The following is a 20877-nucleotide window of genomic DNA, read 5'->3' on the forward strand; positions in this document are numbered from 1 at the left end:
ACCAAGAGCACCTCACAGAGTACTCCCACCTTCACTTCTTTGATCACCAGCACTGAGACCACATCGCACAGTACTCCCAGCTTCACTTCCTCCGTCACCACCATTGACACCACATCCCACAGTACTCCCAGCTTGACTTATTCGATCACTACAACCAGGACCACCTCACACAGTACTCCCAGCTTCACTTCTTTAATCACCATCACCGAGTCCACATCCCACAATGCTACCAGCTTCACTTCTTCCATCACCACCACTGACAACAGCTCACTCAGTATGCCCAACTTCACTTCTTCCATCGCCACCACTGAGATCATCTCACACAGTACTCCTAGCTACAATTCTTCAATCACCACCACCGAGACACCCTCACAAAGTACTCCCAGCTTCCCTTCTTCAATCACGAACACTGAGACCATATCACACAGGACTCCCAGCTTGACTTCTGTAATCACCACCACTGAGACCATGCCACACAGTATTCCAAGCTTCATTTCTTCTATTACCACCACCGAGACTACCTCACACCTTCCTCCCAGGTTCACTTCTTTGATCACCACCACCGAGACCACCTCACACACTCCTCCCAGCTTCACTTCTTCAAGCACCACCACTGAGACCCCTTCACACAGTACTCCCGGCTTCTCTTCTTCGATCACCACCTCCAAGACCAGCTCAACCAGTCCTCCCAGATTCACCTTTGCGATTGCCACCACGAAGACCACCTCACACAGTACTCCCAGGTTCACTTCTGTGATTTCCAGCATGAAGACCACCTCACACAGTACTCCCAGTTTGACCTCTCTGATCACCACCACTGGGACCAGCTCAGACAGTACCTTCGGCTTGAGTTCTTCGGTCGCCACCACCAAGACAACCTCACACAGTACTGCCAGCTTCACTTCTTCGATTGCCACCACCGAGACCATGTCACACAATACTCCCGGCTTCACTTCTTCGATTGCCACCACTGAGATCACCTCACACAGTACTCCCAGCTTCACTTCTTCCATCACCGCCACTGAGACCCCCTCCGACAGTACTCCAGTTTTCACTTCTATTTCCACCTCCAAGACAACCTCACACAGTACTGCTGGCTTCACTTCTTCAATCAGCACCACCGAGACCACCTCACACAGTACTCCCATGTTCACTTCTTCTGTTGCCACCACGGAGACCACTTCACATAGTACTCCAAGCTTCACTTCTTCAGTCACCACCACTGAGACCACCTCACACAGTACTCCCAGCTTCACTTCTTCGATCACCACCACTGAGATCATCTCACATAGTACTCCCAGCTACACTTCTTCAATCACGACCACTGAGACCACATCACACAGTACTCCTAGCTTGACTTCTGTGATCACCATCACTGAGACCATGTCACACAGTATTCCAGGCTTCACTTCTTCGATTACCACCACCGAGACCACCTCACACCTTCCTCCCAGGTTCACTTCTTCAATCCCCACCACCGAGATCACCTCATACAGTGCTCCCAGCTTCACTTCTTTGATCACCAGCACCACGACCACCTCACACAGTGCTCCCAGCTTCTCTTCTGTGATCGCCAGCACTGAGACCACCTCACACAGTACTCCCATCTTGACTTCTCCCATCGCCACCACCAAGAACATCTCACACTGTACTCCCAGCTTCAGTTCTTCAATCGCCACCACTGAGACCACCTCGCACAGTACTCCTAGCTTCATTTTTTCGATCACCACCACCGAAACCACCTCACACAGTATTCCCGGCTTCACTTCTTCAATCACCACCACTGAGACCACCTCACACAGTACTCCCAGCTTCACTTCTTCTATCACCACCTCCAAGACAACCTCACGGAGGACTCCTGGCTTCACTTCTTCGATCGCCACCACCGAGATCACCTCACGCAGTACTCCTGGTTTCACTTCTTCGATTGTCATCACTGAGACCACCTCACCCCATACTCCCGGCTTCATTTCTTCAATCACCACCACCGAGAGAATCTCACAGAGTACTCCCACCTTCACTTCTTTGATCACCACCAGCGAGATCACATCCCACAGTACTCCCAGCTTGACTTTTTCAATCACCACCACCAAAAGCACATCCTACAGTACTCCCAGCTTCACTTCTTCAATCACCACCACAGAGAGCACCTCACACAGTACTCCCCCCTTCACTTCTTCAATCACCACTAACGAGACCACCTCACACAGTACTCCCAGCTTCACTACTTCAATCACCAAAACCAAGACCACATCCCACAGTACTCCCAGTTTCACTTCTTCAATCAGCATCACTGATTCCAGGTCACATAGTACTCCCCACTTCACTTCTTCAGTCACCACCCCGGAAATGACCTCACACAGTACTCCCAGTCTCTTTTCTTCAATCATCACCACCGAGACCACCTCACACAGTACTCCCAGCTTCACTTCTTCAACCATCTACTCCACAGTCAGCTCATCCACAACTGCCATCACCTCACCTTTCACTACCTCAGAGACTGGGGTGACTTCCACACCTTTATCCCCATCTTCTCTGAGTACAGACATCCCGACCACATCCCTAAGAACTCTCACCCCCTTATCTTTACGCACCAGCACTTCATTGACTACAATCACAGACCTTCCCTCTATACCCACTGATATCAGTAGCTTACCAACCCCAACACACATCATTTCATCTTCTCCCTCCGTCCAAAGTACAGAAACCTCATCCCTTTTGTGCACAACCTCTCCCACCATGTCCACTGTGAGAGCGACTCTCAGAAGTACTGAGAACACCCCAGTCAGTTCCTTTAGCACAAGTATTGTTGTTATGCCTGAAATCCCAACACAGACCCCTCCTGTACTGATGTCTGCCACTGGGACCGAAACATCCCCAGTACCTACTACTGTCACCTTTGGAAGTATGGATTCCTCTATGTCCACTCTTCATACTCTTACTCCATCAACAGCCTTGAGCAAGATCATGTCAACATCACAGTTTCCTGTTCCTAGCACACATTCCTCCACCCTTCAAACAACTCCTTCAATCCCCTCTTTGCAAACTTCACTCACATCTACAAGTGAGTTCACTACAGAATCTTTCACTAGGGGAAGCACATCTACAAATGCAATCTTGACTTCTTTTAGTACCATCATCTGGTCCTCAACACCCACTATTATCATGTCCTCTTCTCCGTCTTCTGCCAGCATAACTCCAGTGTTCTCTACTACCACTCATTCTGTTCCTTCTTCACCATACATTTTCAGTACAGAAAATGTGGGCTCCGCTTCTATCACAGCCTTTCCTAGTCTCTCTTCCTCTGCAACTACCAGCACTTCTCCAACCAGCTCCTCCCTGACCACAGCTCTCACTGAAATAACCCCCTTTTCTTATATTTCCCTTCCCTCCACCACACCCTGTCTAGGAACTATAACAATTACCATAGTCCCTGCCTCTCCCACTGATCCGTGTGTTGAAATGGATCCCAGCACTGAAGCTACTTCTCCTCCCACCACCCCACTAACAGTCTTTCCCTTTGCTACCGAAATGGTCACCTGTCCTAGCTCCATCAGTATGCAAACTACTCGTGCTACATATATGGGCACTTCTTCCATGACGCCAGAAAGTGAGTCCAGCATCACACCCAATGCTTCCAGTTCCACTGGCACTGGGACTGTACCCACAAACACAGTTTTCACAAATACTCGACTGCCCACCAGTGAGACCTGGCTGAGCACCAGCTCTGTGGTCCCCCCACCTCTTCCTGGCGTCTCTACTGTCCCGCTCACCACAAAGCCAAGCAGTAGCCTTCCGACCATCCTGAGGACTTCAAGCAAGTCAACACACCCCTCCCCACCCACCACCAGGACTTCAGAGACACCAGTGGCCACTACCCAGACTCCTACCACCCTTACGTCGCGCAGGACAACTCGCATCACTTCTCAGATGACCACACAGTCCATGTTGACCACCACTGCAGGTTAGACCTTCTGCCTCTCTGTTCCCCTCCTTCCTCCCCTGCAAAATTCCTGTGTCGCTGAGGTCAGGCTTCATCCCGAGCTTCCCTTTCTTCCTGTGTTTTCCAGGCACCTGTGACAATGGTGGCACCTGGGAACAGGGCCAGTGTGCTTGCCTTCCGGGGTTCTCTGGGGACCGCTGTCAGCTCCAGACCAGATGCTATAACGGGGGTCAGTGGGATGGCCTCAAGTGCCAGTGCCCCAGCACCTTCTATGGTTCCAGTTGTGAGTTTGCTGTGGAACAAGTGGATCTAGGTGAGTCGCCAGAGCTATGCCTTCTGCACTTCCTCCCAGAGGGTGTCACTGACTCTCCCCAGACTTATCCCTCTGTGGGGCCTGGAGGCACCCATGCCTTTTTGCCCGGTCCTTCCCTCCCTGCCATCTCTCCCATGCCCTCCGCTGCCCTGTGTCATGCTCCTCTCCGTCCTCACCCTTAGGAGGTGGCTGGCACCACCCTCCCTCCTGGGGCCATCTCCTGACTTGGGCTGCTTGGAGCTGTATCAGTTTCCAACTGCTGCCGGACCAACAAACACAAACGTGGCTGCTGGAACAACACGACATTATCATGTTAGAATTCTGTAGATTAGAAGTCTGATGTGGGTGTCACTGGGCTGAAATCAAGGCATCACCAGGGCTGTGTTGTCTTTCAGAGGCTCCAGGGAAGAATCCATTTTTTTTGCCTTTTGCAGCTTCTGGAGCCTCCCACATTTCGTGTGCCAGGGCCCCTGGCTCCATCTTCCAAGCCAGCAAGGCTGCATCTCTCTGTGTCTTTCTCTCATAGCCTCATCTCCCTCTGATGAACTCTGGCCTCCTCAATTGCTTCTCCCACTGTTAAGGACCCTTGTGATGACTTTGCCTCCTCCCCAAATAGTCTATGTTAATTTTCTTAAGATCAGCTGATTAGGCCGGGCAGGGTGGCTCACACCTGTAATCCCAGCACTTTGGGAGGCCAAGGCGGGAGGATCACCTGGGGTCAGGAGTTCGAGACTAGCCTGGCCAACATGGTGAAACTGTCTCTACTATTAGTTGGGCATGGTGACAGATGCCTGTAATCCCCACTATTCAGGAGGCTGAGGCAGGAAAATCGCTTGAATCCAGGAGGCGGATGTTGCAGTAAGCTGAGATTTAGCCACTGCACACTAGCGTAGATGACAGAGGGAGAGCGAGACTCTGTCTCAAGAGAAAAAAAAAAAAAAATCAGCTGATTGTCTTATAATCCCTGCACTTTGGAAGGCCGAGGAGGGAGTATCGCTTGAGGCGAGGAGTTCAGGACCAGCCTGGGCAATTAAGCGAGACCCTCATCTCCACAAAAAATTAAAAAACTTACCTGGGCATGGTGGCTCATGCCTGTGGTTCCAGTTATTTGGGAGGCTGAGGTGGGAGGATCACTTGAGCCTGGGAGTTCAAGGCTGCAGTGAGCTATGATCCCCCTATTGCACTCCAGCCTGGATGACAGAATGAGACCCTATCTCAACAATAAAAAAAAGTTAGGCTGATTAGCAATCTAATTCAATCTGCACCCTTGATCCTCCCTTGTCATGTAGTATAGCATAGTCACAGTTCTGGGGATTAGGACATGGACATCCACCCACTATGGGGGTAGCCAGGAGGGACCACAGGCTGACCGCTGTCTTCCTGCCTGCTTTCACTCATCTCCACACAATTCATTCCTTCCCTCCTTCCTCTCTCTCTCTTCTTTTCTTTTGTCCCTCTTTCTTTTCTTTCTTTCTTTCTCTCTCTTTTTCTTTCTTTTTCTTTTCTTTCTTTCTTTTCTTCTTTCCCTCATCTTCACACAATGCTTTCTCCCTTTCTTTCTTTTTCTTTCTTTCTCTCTCTCTCTTTATCTTTCTTTTTCATTTTCTTGAGAGAGAGTCTCGCTCTGTGGCCCAGGCTGGAGTGCAGTGATGCAATCTCGGCTAACTACAACCTCCGCCTCCTGGGTTCAAGTGATTCTCCTGCCTCAGCCTCCTGAGGCATAATGCATCCTGGAATTCCTACATCTGTTCCTGCCTCTTGGCATCAGTCCTCAGGGATCTTGGAGGGGAATAGCAGGAGGAGCTTGCGGGTTGGGGTGGTGGTGGTATTGGCGGCTTCAGACAAAAGCAGACAGAGAAGTGACTGGGGACACGCATGCTCTGTGCAGCTGTGGTGGAGACCGAGGTGGGCATGGAAGTGTCTGTGGATCAGCAGTTCTCGCCGGACCTCAATGACAACACTTCCCAGGCCTACAGGGATTTCAACAAGACTTTCTGGAATCAGGTAAAGGGCAAAGAGAGGGGATTTTTTTTTTTTTTTTTTGAGATGGAGTCTCGCACTGTCATCCTGGCTGGAGTGCAATGGTGCGATCTTGGGTCACTGCAACCTCTGCCTCCCAGGTTCACATGATTCTCTTGCCTCAGCCTCCCAAGTAGCTGGGATCACAGGTGCACACCATGACACCCGGCTAATGTTTTGTATTTTTAGTAGAGACAGGGTTTCACTATGTTGGCCAGACTGGTCTTGAACTCCTGACTTTGTGATCCGCCTGCCTCGTCCTCCCAAAGTGTTGGGATTATAGGCGTGAGCCATGGCACCTGGCCGGGGAGGGGAATTGAAGGGTCTCCCCTGGAGCTGGGGTTGGGCATCTGGGTGCCCTCAGGTCTGCAGGTTCGGACGTGAGCCCAGGGATCTTTGGTTTTTCAGATGCAGAAGATTTTTGCAGACATGCAGGGCTTCACCTTCAAGGGTGTGGAGATCCTGTCCCTGAGGTAGGAGACCCATCTGGGGATGCGGAGGCAGTGTTGGGTGGGGGAAATGTGTGCACACAAAAAATCTATTCCTTTCTTTTGTAATCATCAGATTTTATAAAGAGACGGGTGGAGGGGTTACATAAGGAATCACTTCCTGGGTATTTTTTCGGATCGTTTTCTGGGGCCATTTATCTGGAGGAGGGGTGGCACCTCTCTTCTTCCGCACACTGGAAGGAGAGAAGTTGCAGGGACGTGTGGGAAGGTGGTGCCTGGATTGGTGACTTCGTCCCCCTCTGGCTGGGCCCTGCTCTACTGAGTGGGTCAGCGTTAGACAGAGAGAGAGAGAGAAAGAGAGAGAGGGACAGAGAGCGCATCCAGGGGCGCCTGGTGGATGATGGCTTGATGCAACACAAAGCGAATGTCAGGCCAGATGTGGTGGCTCACACTTGCAATCCTAGCACTTTGGGAAGGCTAGGCGGGTGGATCACCTGAAACCAGTTCAAGACCAGCCTGGGCAACATAGTGAGAACCCATCCCTACAACAATAAAAATAGTAATAATAATAATAATGATAATAATGATAATAATAATAATAGTAAAATGATTAGCCAGGCATGGTAGTGCACACCTGTAGTCCCAGATACTTGGGAGGCTGAGGAGAAAGGATCACTTTAGCCCAGGAGTGGGAGGCTGCAGTGAGCTATAATTATACCACTGCACTCCAGCCTGGGTGACAGAGCAAGACTTTGTCTCTGTAAAACACACAGAGAGAGGAAGTCAATCATGTCAGTCATTCCTTGTCCTGCCTTCCCAGGCGGACCAAGTCAGGAATGCTGGCAGCCCCTTCTGAAAAGGATGCACGTGGCATCCCAACTCATGACCTCTGCCCCCTTTCCCCCTTCTGGTGCACTTTGGGTTGCTTCTGGAGGTGCCCCTCCAAGGACCCATGTGTCCCTGGCTGGGGCACTCTCTAAGGCCGTGGACCCCTCAGGAATGGCAGCATCGTGGTGGACTACCTGGTCCTGCTAGAGATGCCCTTCAGCCCCCAGCTGGAGAGCGAGTATCAGCAGGTGAAGACCACGCTGAAGGAGGGGCTGCAGAACGCCAGCCAGGATGCGAACAGCTGCCAGGACTCCCAGAGTGAGCCCAGGCTGGAGGGAGGGGCCAGGGCCTGAGTTGCCACCCCAGCCCACTCCAGCTCAGCCAGGGGCCCACTGGGCTCAGGTGGCAGCCCTGTGGTACCTCTGGCAGGTTGGGAGAAGGGGAATGAGTCCACACACAACGGTGTCAAGGGTGGGGCTAGGGAGGGTCTCCCCCGAACCTCAGTACTGGGAAAGAGACCCCCTGATTGTCATGCTCAGCATCTCCTGGATGGCTGAAGACCTCGGATTATTCAGGGGAGATGAGGCAGGCAACAGGAGTCTTCCCTTGTGGCTCCTCCACACTCCCCCAGACGGAGAGAGCCGTCACTGCCCTCCCTGTGCCTATCCTGCTTCCTGGCGCTAACCCCTTGACCTTAACCCCTCGACCTGCCCTGCCCATTCCATCCGCGCCTGTGTTCCCGCAGCCCTGTGTTTTAAGCCTGACTCCATCAAGGTGAACAACAACAGCAAGACAGAGCTGACCCCGGAAGGTGAGGGTCGGGTAAAGGGTTGAGTGATCTCCCGTGGCTATGATCCGGGCTACCAGGGACGTTTGCCCATTGAAGCCGGGGGGCAGGGAGAGAACTCTGGGGGAGGCAAGTGATGGGGCCCAGGGCGGCCCTTCCTGGCGCTGGTTAGTGGCTTCCACCTGAGGACAGCAGGGGCCACCAGGAGAGGGTGAGGGTGCTGGGGCTGGACTCCCCTCATCGAATCCCAGGGTCTACCCGACAGCACCCCACCTCGGAAATGGAATCCACCTCGCGCATATTCAGAGGCACCATTATCAGGCCCCTGAATAGAATGGATGAGGTCCTTGTCTCTGTGCATCCCCCTCCCCAACCCCCAGCCATCTGCCGCCGCGCCGCTCCCACGGGCTATGAAGAGTTCTACTTCCCTTTGGTGGAGGCTACCCGGCTCCGCTGTGTCACCAAATGCACGTCGGGCGTGGACAACGCCATCGACTGTCACCAGGGCCAGTGCGTTCTGGAGACGAGCGGTCCCGCGTGTCGGTAAGGCCCCGCTCACCATCAGCATCAGCCGGACCCCGCCCACTCTTTCTAGGATGAAGCCCCGCCCCATGCTCCGCCCTGGCTCTGCCCCCAAGCCCTACAGTGGAGCCTCGTCCCCAGAGTCCCGCTTCAAGCCCATCTCCCTTGCCCTACGGTGGAGCCCTGCCCTGGAGCTCTGCTCCGTCGCCCTAAGGTGGAGCTCCGCCTCCTTGATGGGGTTGAGTCCCGTCCCCTGGTTCTGGGATAGAACCCCGCCCACTCATTCTAGGGTGGGTGGTGGGGCCCCGCCCCCTCGTTCTAGGGCTGAACCTCGCCCCCTCCTTCAGGGGTGGGGCCCTGCCCACTTGATCTAGGGTGGAATACCGCCCCTTGCCTAGGGTGGAGCCCCGCCCCCTTGTTCTAGGGTGGAGCCCCGCCCCCTCCTTCTAGGGTGAAGCCCTGCCCACTTGATCTAAAGTGGAATCCCGCCCCCTCACCTAGGGTAGAGCCCCGCCCCCTCGTTCTGGGGTGGAGACCAGTCCCCTTGTTCTACGGTGGATTTCGGCCCCTTGTCTAGGGTGGAACCCCCCAGCTTGCACTAGGGTGGAAGCCCCCGCCGCCCTAGGCTGGAGCCCCGCCCCCTCACCCGCCCCCGCGGGGCCCAGGTGCACGCGTGGACCCCGAGCTCGGAGGTGAAGAGAGTCTGACCCTGCGATCTCCCGCAGCTGCTACTCTACCGACACGCACTGGTTCTCTGGCCCGCGCTGCGAGGTGGCCGTCCACTGGAGGGCGCTGGTCGGGGGCCTGACGGCGGGCGCCGCGCTGCTGCTGCTGCTGCTCCTGGCGCTGGGCGTGCGGGCGGTGCGCTCCGGATGGTGGGGCGGCCAGCGCCGAGGCCGGTGAGCGCGCGGGGGGCGGGGCTGGGGGGCGGGGCTGGGGGCGAGGGCGGCCAAGGGGTCCCAGGCGGGCAGGCTCTGTCTGACCGTGCGGCGGCCCCACCTAGGTCCTGGGACCAGGACAGGAAATGGTTCGAGACCTGGGATGAGGAAGTCGTGGGCACTTTTTCAAACTGGGGTTTCGAGGACGACGGAACAGGTGAGTCCTGCCTCCTGGGGAAGCAGGCAGGGGCTTTCCTGGGCACCACTGCGAGGGCAGACGCCCTCCCTGCCTGCCTCGCGTTTACTCCGTTCCCCTCTCCCTTCCGTCCCCTCCCTCTCCCCTTCTCTTTCTCCCCTCCTCTCTCTCTCCAGACAAGGATAAAAATTTCCATGTGGCCTTGGAGAACGTGGACACCACTATGCAAGTGAGGGGCTAAAGAGGGGGACCCCAAGGAACTCTCCCAGTCTCCATTCCAGAATCCCTCCCCGACTCCCACCAGGGCAGGGAGAGGGCTGGGCTCGGATCAGCAGTGACCTCCCTGTCAGCCCAAACCAGTGGCTCCGCGTTCCCGTCCCTCACTGTGACTCTGTGACAGGTGCACATCAAGAGACCTGAGATGACCTCGTCCTCAGTGTGAGCCCTGCAGGGCCCCTTCACCACCCCCTCCGCCCTGCCCCAACACAAGGATCTGCATTGCGTCCATTTCGAGAGGTGGCCCCAGGACGTGGGCAGCCCAGGCTCCTGCTGTTCTTGGGCAAGTTGAGACTGTTCCCCCAAATCCCATCCTTCTCTTTCCAACTTGGCTGAAACCCACCTGGAGATGCAGTTCACGTGCAGGCTCTTCCAGTTCGTTACTGCAGGCAAGTCAGTAACGAGCCTCAGTTTCCTCACCTGCAAAACGAGTACAACATTCCTGTATGATATCTCACGCCGTTGTTGTGAAAACCACATAGACTTGGTCAATTCTCGGTCCTACGCTGCCCTCCCGTCTCAGCCCTCGTGTTGCCATTGCCTCTCTCGGATCCTCCAATCCTCATGTCCTTCGTCTGGTCTCTGGCCCTGGTTCCTATTTTCTCTCAATTCCCTACTGCCTGTTTCTTACTTTGAACTGGACGCAGCCTGCAGCCCCATCCCATCTCCTGCCCTCTCCTGATCTAAGTCCCTGCTGCATCTCTTGCTCTCATTCCTTAGACGTCCTCCCCTTCTGACCCCGTTCCTTCATCCATCCTGCCCCCCAGTCCCCCAGCCCTAAATCCTCCCTCCTCTCCTCACATCCTGGTCCCTAGCAAGGTATAGATAGCCTCTGTGTCTTAGGATACCCCAGCTGCTGTTCCCCCCATCACCCCGTTGCCCAGTTCCCCGTTTCTCTTGCTCTCATTCCTTGTATCTTCTCCCCTTCTGAGCCCGTCCATTCATCAGTTCTGCCCCCACTCCCCCAGCCCTAAATACCCCAGCTGCTAATCCCCCCCTCACCCCGTTGCCCAATTCCTCATTTCTCTTGCTCTTATTCCTTGTATCTTCTCCCCTTCTGAGCCTGTCCATTCATGGGTTTTTCTGCCCCTACTCCCCCAGCCCTAAATACCCCAGCTGCTGTTCCTCCCCATCACCCAGCCACCCGATTCTCCATTCTCCACCCCTTTCTCTCACCCCTGGAGCCCCGTGGGTGGGGGCAGGGCATGAGTTCCCCAGTCCCCAAGGAAAGGCAGCCCCCTCAGTCTCCCTCCCCCTCATTCCCTTCCATCTCCCTCCCCTCTCACCTCACCACTGCCTTTTAAACCCATCCCCTCCGTTTCCCCTCCTTCCCCCTCTCTCCCTGGTGTCAACTCGATTCCTGCAGTAACTCTGAGCCCTGAAATCCTCAGTCTCCTTGGCCGGGAAGATCAGATTTGGGGACAGGAAGTCGGCACATCTCTGGGTCTCCATGTGAACACAATATAGAGTTTATTGTAAAAAGCAGCTGCTCTCTGTCTGTCTCCTTTTCACCCCCCCCCCCCCCCCCGGTGGTCTCCACTTGGTTGGAGAACAGGGATTTCCAGAGGCGGCGTTGTAGGAGGATCCTGGGAGCACCCGTGTCTCCCAGGGAGGAAGGAGGGGGGTCTGTGGGCAGCCCTTGGGGGCCAAGACTTTCCTCATAGAAAACACAGAGGTTGGGGGGTCCCATTTTGTTGGAGAGTGACTCTGGGCAGGGGCCCCTTGGACTTTGTCATCTGTGCTCTCCCCATCCCCACCACTGCCCTGACCTTGACACTGGGGTCTTAGGGAGCAATTAGACCCCTGGTGTTGGGTCAGGGAGTTGGATGGCTCAGGGGCTAGGGCTGCCTGGTCCAGCCACCTTTTGCAAGGATGGGTAAAGCTGAGCCTCCCCAAAGATCTTGATCCCCCACAAGGCCCCCAAACCCTGATAGCAAACTCACACAGCACAGCCTGTCTATGCTGATGCGGGGCCCTTCTGTTCCTGCTGTTGCGGGCAGTCAGGCCTGCCTGAGGAGTCGAGAGCGATCAGAAATAATGTGTCCCTTTGGGTCTTTGGGTGCGGGCTTGGGAGAGGCCCCTGTGATCTTTGCCCTGGGCAGAGACAGGCCATGGCCTTTCATCACCTCTGTGTCTGGCCAGGGGTGGGGACCAGGACCATAAAGTCTCAGGTGTGAGTGGGCACCCCACCCAGGAGAAGGGCTGGAAACTGGGGACCCCAGGGAAAGCCCTGGACATTTGGCAAAGACCATGTTGAGGTGGGGGATAGGGAGGGATGGCTGGAAGAGAGAGGGGCTTCTCGGGGGTGGGAGTGGAGGGTCCTTCACTTGGTCTGGCCTGTTGCCAGCTGCCCCTTCCATGGTTCTGAACTTCTCCCTCCGTGGTCACCCGCTCCCCGGCGCTTCTTGGCCTCCACCTCTTGTCACCAGTGGTGTGCTCACACCTCTAGCCTCCGTCCCTCCCTCCTGCGCTGCCCCACCCCCAGTGGCTCTGACTTCCGCTGAAAGAGAGGGACCCTGGCTCAGGGCGGTCACTGCTCCAGGACTTATAAGGGAGGAGGGTGGACAGGCTGCCCTTTGTCCAACTCCCCGTGGTCACCACGCGCCACCCGCCCAACAGCATCACCTCACCTCTACCCTGGGACAGGCACTGCCCTGCTTCAAGGCAAAGTTCTCTGGGGTCCTTTTTATAGCTGATCCCTTCCTGGGAAGCTTTCATTTCTTGGTCCCTCCTGACGAGGGAAGACGGGCAGCCAGGGGCCCGTTCCCCAGGAGATGCTGGTGATCTGGATTCTGACGCTGGCTCTCCGGCTCTGCGCGTCTGTTACTACAGCGACACCGGGTGAGTGCTCCTGGGCTGATGCTCTGGGTCCAGTGCTCCCAGGTGGTCATAGTACACGCCCCTGCCTCAGGCAGCAGGGCTGCAGGTGGCCTCCTCCCCTTTGCACGGCAAGGGGCTGCCACAGGGCTGGAGGCCCGTGCTGTGACCCCATCTTGCCTTGGGGGTGCTGAAGGGGTCACTGTGGAGAACTGTGGGTGCCTGTGGTTGTGCAGGGTATGGTCTGCACACAGCTCCTGGCCGAGGGGCGGCTGAAATCCACAGCTTCTGCTCTCTAGGCTCCCCCTGGGAGGATGAAGGGGCTTTTGTCACATAGACAGTCATCTCTGCCTGCCCTCATCCTGGGGGCTTTATCTGCTGGAGGGATAGGTCTTTCCAAACCTCACGGAGGCACTGCACATGCTGCCAGCCCTGGTCGGGAGAGAGGGAGTCCAGAGGGGTGTGTGACAGTATCCTCCCTTGACTTGGAGTAGCCGCAGGTGCACCTGGGGAATCCCCACCAGTTAAATGGCTGACGGGGCCAGGCGCGGTGGCTCATGCTTGTAATCCCAGCACTTTGGGAGGCCAAGGTGGGTGGATCACCTGAGGTTGGGAGTTCGAGTCCAGCCTGGCTAACATGGTGAAACCCTGTCTCTACTAAAAATACAAAAATCAACCAGGCATGGTGGTGTGCACCTGTAATCCCAGCTACTTGGGAGGTTGAGGCAGGAGAATCACTGGAACCTGGAAGGTGGAGTTTGCAGTGAGGCAAGATTGTGCCACTGCACTCCAGCCTGGGCAATAAGAGCAAAACACTGTCAACAAAAAAAAAAAAAAAAGAGAAAGAAAGAAGGAAGGAAGGAAAGAAAGAAAAAAGAAAGAAAGAAAGAAAAAGAGAAAGAAAGAAAGAAAGAAAGAAAGAAAGAAAGAATATGGCTGCCAGTTGCGGTGGCTCGCCTGCAATCCTAGCACTTTGGGATGCCGAGGCTGGCAGATCACGAGGTCAGGAAATTGAGACCATCCTGGCCAACGTGGTGAAAGCCTAACTCTACCAAAAATATAAAAATTAGCTGGGCGTGGTGGCACACGCCTGTAATCCCAGCTACTCAGGAGGCTGAGGCAGGAGAATCACTTGAACCCCGGAGGCAGAGGTTGCAGTGAGCCGAGATTGCACTACTGCACTCCAGCCTGGCAACAGAGCGAGACTCTCTCAAAAAAAACACAAACAAACAGCAAAAAAACAAACAAAAAAATCAAACCATGGCTGAGGGGCTGTGGGAGGAGACAGAGGCTCGGGGATCCTTGCTCAGCCTGGTCGTGGCTGTGTCTGAAAGATGACTCTGACCCGCTGATTTCCCTCATACAGAACAGACTTTCTGATTCCTTTCTGGCAGGGGTGGACAGGGATGAGGAGAGGCGAGAGAGGGAGACCTTGAGTTGAAGGCTGTGGGGTGGGCAGAAGGGGTGGTGAGGGGGCAGGGGAGCTGGGGTGGGGGTCTCTGGAGCCCTGCAGGACACCTTCGAGGTAACCCACCAGAGAAGTTCCACCATCCTCCCAGCCAGGGACTCAGGCCCTCTGAGGCTGCCTCTGCCAGCCAAGCCTTGACAGATGAGACCTCTTTTACCCCACCCGGACATGTTGGGAGAGAGGTACAGGTAGGGAGGAGCTGAAGGGAGAGTTTCAAGGGCTGGAGTGATGAACTCTGTGGATTTGGGGACATTACGAGAGTTTGTTAATAACACATAGATTCCCTTTAAGTTCATATACAGGAGTGGGAAGCTGTGGGCCTGGATGGGTCTTAGGAGGGGTCCTCCCCATCCCTGCTCCCAAGGCCTGGCCCAGCGGATCTCTGTAGTCAGATTATTCAAGGAGAGGGTAATGGAGGTGATGACAGCGATGATGAAGGCCCCAGGAATCAGTAGGTGGCATTGCCTCTGTGTACCCAGCCGAGTGTTAGAGACGGCCCCCAAGCAACCAAAAGCCCCCGTCCCTTAGGTGCTTATAATTGTGTGGCAAAGATAACACAGGTGAATCCCTTTGTGTGCAAAACAGTCAGAAAAACATCTATCTATGGCCAGTGCAGAGAGCAGGAGGGAGTGAGGCCAGGCAAGTAGAGCCACTCTGGAGGGCTCCAGAAGATCTGATTAGATCCAGAGACCCCCTGCCCTCCTCTTGCAGAGGGCTCTGCTGTTCACAAAGCCATTGCCCGGCAGGTAGCTCATATGATTCTCATGAGATCTGTGTAAGGAAGTCGGGGCAGATGAGGATATGTAGAGACTCAGAGAGAGGATGAGTGATTTGCCTGGGTCCACACAGCAAATAATGAACACGGCCACCACTTGACAGTGGATTTGTGCCCTGCGCCTCTCCTCCCCTAGAAGACCCCAGTTCTCTGCACCTGCACCTCTCCTTCCCTAGAGGACCCAGTTCTCTCCACCAGCGCTCCTCCACCAGCGCTCCTCCACCCGTCTAGAGGAACCCAGTTCTCTGCAAATCATCCCCTGCTCTGGGAATGGATTCTGGGTCCTTGGGGAGCAGTTCAGATGTCAGATCAGAGACGACCAGTGGCATTTGTAGCATTTTCTTTTTTTTTTTTGAGACAGTCTCCTCCGTCACCCAGGCTGGAGTGCAGTGACATGATCTCCACTCATTGCAACCTCTGTCCCCAGGGTTCAAGAGATTCTCCTGCGTCAGCCTCTAGAGTAGCTGGGACTGCAGGTGTGCGCTAACATGCCCAGCTAATTTTTTTTGTGTGTTTTTGGTAGAACAGGGTTTCACCATGTTGGCCAGGCTGGTCTTGAGCTCCTGGCCTCAAGTAATCTGCTCACCTCGAACTCCCAAAGTGCTGGAATGACAGGTGTGAGCCACTGCACCTGGCCCAGCATCTGTAGCTTTTCTTCCTACTCTCTCCACCCTCTTCTGGGTACTCCAGGGCACACTGTGGACTGGTGAGGTTTCGGAGAATCAGACAGTCGAGCAAGGGAAGAGCAGTCTAAGAAGGTAGAAAAATCATTTCCACAGCTCTGCGGGGGAGCTACAGTGTAGGAATGCCCTGAAAGATGAGGGGGCATGTGCTGGATGGAGCATGATGTTTGCTGGGGAGAGTGTGGTGGTGCTGGTGCATTTGTGGATGACAGGAGCAGTAAGACCAAGCTGAGATGTTTAGACATCACAGGAACCTCTGTGGGCTGAGTAGGGCTGGGGATGCCTCTGTAGGGCAGACCAGCATCAGAGAGGCCATTGAGAGGCACCCAAAGCCATCCTGGGAGGAGGACATGAAGGCCCAGCTGAGAACCGAACTCCCCTGGAAATGGCTCCACCTGATGGTTGGCTGGGGGACACTGAGATAGATGGTCTAGGAGGCTGTGTTAACTGGGAGAGGAGCCTCTTTTTGCTGGATGACAAAGGTCTCCAGTTGAGGCTGTGGAGTTTGGGGTAATGGTGAAGTTTCTGGGTGGAGCTGTCCTGGGCTTCTAGGATGGGTCCAGTGCCATTGCCCCAGCCCCTACTACAGGCTGAGGTATGAAAATGTGAGTGCTCACCACGAACTAAATCAGCCGGCACCTTGGTCTTGAACTTTGCAGCCTCCAGAACTGTGAGAAATAAATCTTTCTACTTGTTTTAAAATTTATTTTAAGAGATGGGGGTCTTGCTTTGTTGCCCAGGCTGGTCTTGAACTCCTGGGCTCAAACCATCCTCCCACCTCAACTTCCTAAAGTGCAGGAACTACAGGCATGAGCCACCACACCTGGCCAATTTCTATTGTTTAAGCAATCCAGTCAATGGTATTTGCTGTGGCAGCCCAAGACGACTAAGACAGGCTGCCTTCAAGATTTTCTCTTCACCAGCTGGGTGTAATGGTTCATGCCTATAATCCCAGTGCTTTGGGAGGCCCCAGCCTGGGCAATGTAGACACCCCATCTCTAAAAAAAAAAAAAAAAAAAAAAAAAAATTAGGCTGGGTGTGGTGCTCATGCATGTAATCCCAGCACCTTGGGAGGCCAAGGCAGGAGGATCCCTTAAGCCCAGGAGTTCGAGACCAGCTTGGGCAACATAGGGAGACCCCATCTCTTAAAAAAAAAAATTAGCCAGTCATAGTGGTGCATGCCTATAGTCTTAGCTACTTGGGAGGCTGAGGGGAGAGGATCTCTTGAGTCCAGGAATTCGAGACTGCAGTGAGCTGTGATTGCACCATTGCACTTCAGCCTGGGTGACAGAGTGAGGCCCTGTCTCAGAAAAAGCTTTTCTCTATTTATCTTTGGTTTTCAGGAATTTGACCCAGACTATAATGTCTGTGGTTTGTGGCCCTTTGTTTATTTTTGGAAATTCTTAGTGCTTATTGTCTTCAAATATTTCTCCTGCCCTGTTCTCTCTCTCTTCTCCTTCTGAGACTGCAATGAGATGTATGTTAGACCATTCCGTATTGGACTACAGCTCTTGGATACTGTTCTGCACACATCCCCACCACCCCTTTCTGTGTTTCAGTTTGGGTAATTTTTATTGACTTATCAATTGACTGAAGATAAAAACTGACTTATTTTCAGTTTTTATTGACTTATCTTCACTAATTCTTTCCTCTACTGTGTCTTATCTGCTGATCATCCTGTTGAAAAGAAGTCTTTGGCCAGGTGCAGTGGGTCACACCTGTAATCCCAGCACTTTGGGAGGCTGAGGTGGGAGGATTGCTTGAGCTCAGGAGTTTGAGGCCAGCCTGAGCAACATAGGGAGACTCTGTCTCTACAAAAAATACCAGAAAAAAATTAGCTGGGTGTGGTGGTGTGTGCCTGTAGTCCCAGCTACTTGGGAGGCTGAGATAGGAGGAATGCTTGAGCCCAGGAGGTCGAGACTGCAGTAAGCTGTGATTGTGCCACTGCATTCCAGCCTGGGCAACAGACACCTTGTCTCAAATAATAATAATAATAATAAATTTAAAAATCAGAAAAGAACTCTTTATCTCTGATATTACGGTTTTTATTTCTACCATCTTCCTTTGAAAGAGGCCTCTTGAGAGGCACCGAGAGCCACCCTGGACTAGGAGATGGACAGTCCAGGACGCTGTATTGACCGGGAGGACAGGAGCCTCTCTTTGGTGGAAGACAAGGGTCTCCAGTTGGGCCTGCTGAGTGTGGAATGACCATGGGGTTTCTGGGAGGAGCTGTCCTGGTGGTCTGGGGCTCCTGGAATAGGGACACAGTCTAGAATTCTACTTTTCCAACTGCTGCAGAGGACACAAAAGCCAGAAAATGCCAGAAAAATGCCAGGGATCTACATGATGACTGGAACCGGTATCCTGTTTTATGTACATGAAGTTGCACAGTGTTCCCAGTAAGGGTCGGGGAGGGGATGGGCTAGGGGACAGGGACCAACTGTCTGCCCTGGAGGGGCGGGGCCAGGGGTCTGAAGGGGTCAGCGCTCTTTAGCTTAGAAAGGTGAAGCTGGGGGTGGAAATGGTTAACATCTATAAAATTGGGAAGAGAGCGGTGGAGGTGAGAACACATTTGTTCACAATAGACAAAGGGGCAACCTTTGAAACTCAAGTGATGTAAAAATTGACGCAATTACAAGGAATGCAGTTTTATACAAAGAGTAATAAACTTACTCATTCAGCAAACACCAAAGGCTGGCTCTGCTTGAGCAGGTGCTCTGGATGAGGCAGGGTGAATAAACAGTTTATAGTAGAGTTAATGAGATGGGATTGGGGCAGAAACGGCCACAGCCCAATCTGCTGCTGGAGCTACGAGAGGGGGCCTCCGGGGCCCTTCCACCTGGGCTGATGAGGGTGCAGGGAGAGGCAGTGTTTGAGTTTGGTGGCGGTTGAGTCGTACAGGAAGGAAGTATTACATTAACAGATGCTCAAAGGCCTTAGACAAATTCAGAACGGCATTGTCTGAACTTCCACGGAGCTAGGGAGAGAATTGGGATGTTGGTAATCAGATTCCCTCGGGAAGATCAAATCTTGGGGTGGTAGTGGGATGAGCTGGGGTCACCCATAGCTATTTGGGGTGTGGAAAGGCCCAGAGACCCCCACACCCCAGTTGGAGAAGTCAATAGAGACCCGATAGTCTGAGTATCATATTAATATTAAAAATGGGCCAGGCGTGGTGGCTCACTCATGCCTGTAATCTCAGCACTTTGGGAGACCGAGGTGGGAGGATCGCTTGAGGGCAGGAGTTCAAGACTAGCCTGGGCAAAAATATTTTTTAAATAAAAAAATTAGCTGGGTGTGGTGGTGTGTCTCTGTAGTCCCAGCTGCTCAGGAGGCTGAGGGGAGAGGAGCTCCTGAATCTAGCAATTCCAGGCTTCAGTGAGCTAGGATCACACCACTGCAACCCAGCCTGGGTGACAGAGCAAGACATTACCTCTTAAAAATAAAAATAAAAAATATATGTATTAAAAATTGCAAATATTCAGCCAGGCATGATGGCTCACGCCTGTAATCCCAGCACTTTGGGAGGCTGAGGCGGGTGGATCACGAGGTCAGGAGATCGAGACCATCCTGGCTGACACAGTGAAACCCCGTCTCTACTAAAAATACAAAAAATTAGCCAGGCATGGTGGCGTGTGCCTGTAGTCCCAGCCACTTGGGAGGCTGAGGCAGGAGAATGGCATGAATCCAGGAAGTGGAGACTGCAGTGAGCTGAGATAGCGCCACTGCACTCCAGCCTGGGTGACAGAGCAAGACTCTTTATCAAAAATAAAAAATAAAATAAAATAAAATAAATTGCAAATATTCATTGAGGGTTTGCTATGTGCTGGACACTTTTATAATATTATCTCATTTAACTTTCACAACATTCCTAAGAAGAAGGATGTGTTACTGATTTTGGGTTTTTATACACAGGGAAACAGGCACAGAGATGATAAATAATTTGCTCGGTGGGGCGTGGTATCTCACGCCTGTAATCCCAACACTTTGGGATGTCCAAGCAGGCAGATCACGTGACGTCAGGAGTTCGAGACCAGCCTGGCCAACATGGTGAAACCCCATCTCTACTAAAAATACAAAAATTAACTGGGCATGGTGGCAGGTTCCTGTAATCCCAGCTACTCCAGAGGCTGAGGCAGGAGAATCACTTGAACCCTGGAGGCAGAAGTTGCAGTGAGCCGAGATCGTGACACTGCGCTCCAGCCTGGGTGACAGACCAAGACTCCATCTCAACAACAACAACAAAAAAAGTAGGAATTGCTCAATGCCACCCATTCATCAGTTGGAGGAGCCAGGATTTGAACCTAAGCCTTCCAGCTCCAGGGTCCTCATTCTTTACCACTTGCTGTAATTGGGGATGCCTATGTGTATGCGTTCCCTAGGTCTGCCACAATAAATTAACAAACACTACTTGGTAGCTTCAAGCAACATAAATTTGTTCTCTTACAGTTGTGGAGGCCAGAAGCTTAAAGTCAAGGTCATCATGAGTGCCACATTCCCTTCAAACGCTCTAGAGGAAGATCTCTCCTTGCCTTTTCTAGCTTTTTTTTTTTTTTTGAGACGGAGTGTCTTTCTATTGCCCAGGCTGGAGTACAGTGGTACGATCTCGCCTCACTGCAACCTCCGCCTGCCGGTTCAAGCAATTCTCCTGCCTGAGCCTTCTGAGTAGCTGGGATTACAGGCACGCGCCACCATGCCCGGCTAAGTTTTGTATTTTTAGTAGAGACGGGGTTTCACCATGTTGGTCAGGCTGGTCTCGAACTCCTGACCTCGTGATCCACCCATCTTGGCCTCCCAAAATGCTGGGATTACAGGCATAAGCCACCATGCCTGGCCAGCTTCTTCCTTTTTAAAAAAATGTTTATCTCATTATTTAGAGGCTGGATTATGAGACTGGCTAATGTTTGTATTTTTTTTCTTGTA

The 20877-nt window shown here is 53.3% G+C and overlaps 2 protein-coding genes across 2 annotated transcripts in view; both read left to right on the forward strand.

The window, feature by feature from the left end:
- Positions 1 to 765: 765 nt before the first annotated feature.
- On the forward strand, positions 766 to 11660 carry LOC129047298 (mucin-3A-like). The gene is made up of 12 exons (XM_054560117.1): positions 766 to 1849; positions 2105 to 3964; positions 4071 to 4256; positions 6145 to 6260; positions 6684 to 6748; positions 7722 to 7870; positions 8298 to 8363; positions 8720 to 8882; positions 9587 to 9760; positions 9865 to 9956; positions 10112 to 10164; positions 10336 to 11660. Exons 1-12 carry the CDS (start codon positions 766 to 768, stop codon positions 10375 to 10377), a joined length of 4050 nt encoding a protein of 1349 aa, XP_054416092.1. The 3' UTR covers positions 10378 to 11660.
- A 1325-nt stretch (positions 11661 to 12985) lies between these two features.
- Positions 12986 to 20877, forward strand: part of MUC12 (mucin 12, cell surface associated) — a 56571-nt gene continuing 48679 nt past the window's right edge. The window contains exon 1 of the mRNA XM_054560320.2: positions 12986 to 13052. Coding sequence (XP_054416295.1) covers positions 12986 to 13052 — 67 coding nt within the window. The remainder of the gene's footprint in view (positions 13053 to 20877) is intronic.

The sequence above is a fragment of the Pongo abelii genome, chromosome 6, assembly GCF_028885655.2.
Source record: "Pongo abelii isolate AG06213 chromosome 6, NHGRI_mPonAbe1-v2.0_pri, whole genome shotgun sequence".
Classification (NCBI taxonomy): domain Eukaryota; kingdom Metazoa; phylum Chordata; class Mammalia; order Primates; family Hominidae; genus Pongo; species Pongo abelii.

Bases quoted from the DNA above. Each gene is read 5' to 3' on its own strand.
- LOC129047298 (XM_054560117.1), top strand. From the start codon at position 766: ATGAAGACCACCTCACACAGTACTCCCAGTTTGACCTCTCTGATCACC. The intron at 1,850-2,104 runs GGAGGACTCCTG...AAAGCACATCCT, and splicing joins CACCTCCAAGACAACCTCAC to ACAGTACTCCCAGCTTCACT. The intron at 6,749-7,721 runs GTAGGAGACCCA...TGGACCCCTCAG, and splicing joins GTGGAGATCCTGTCCCTGAG to GAATGGCAGCATCGTGGTGG.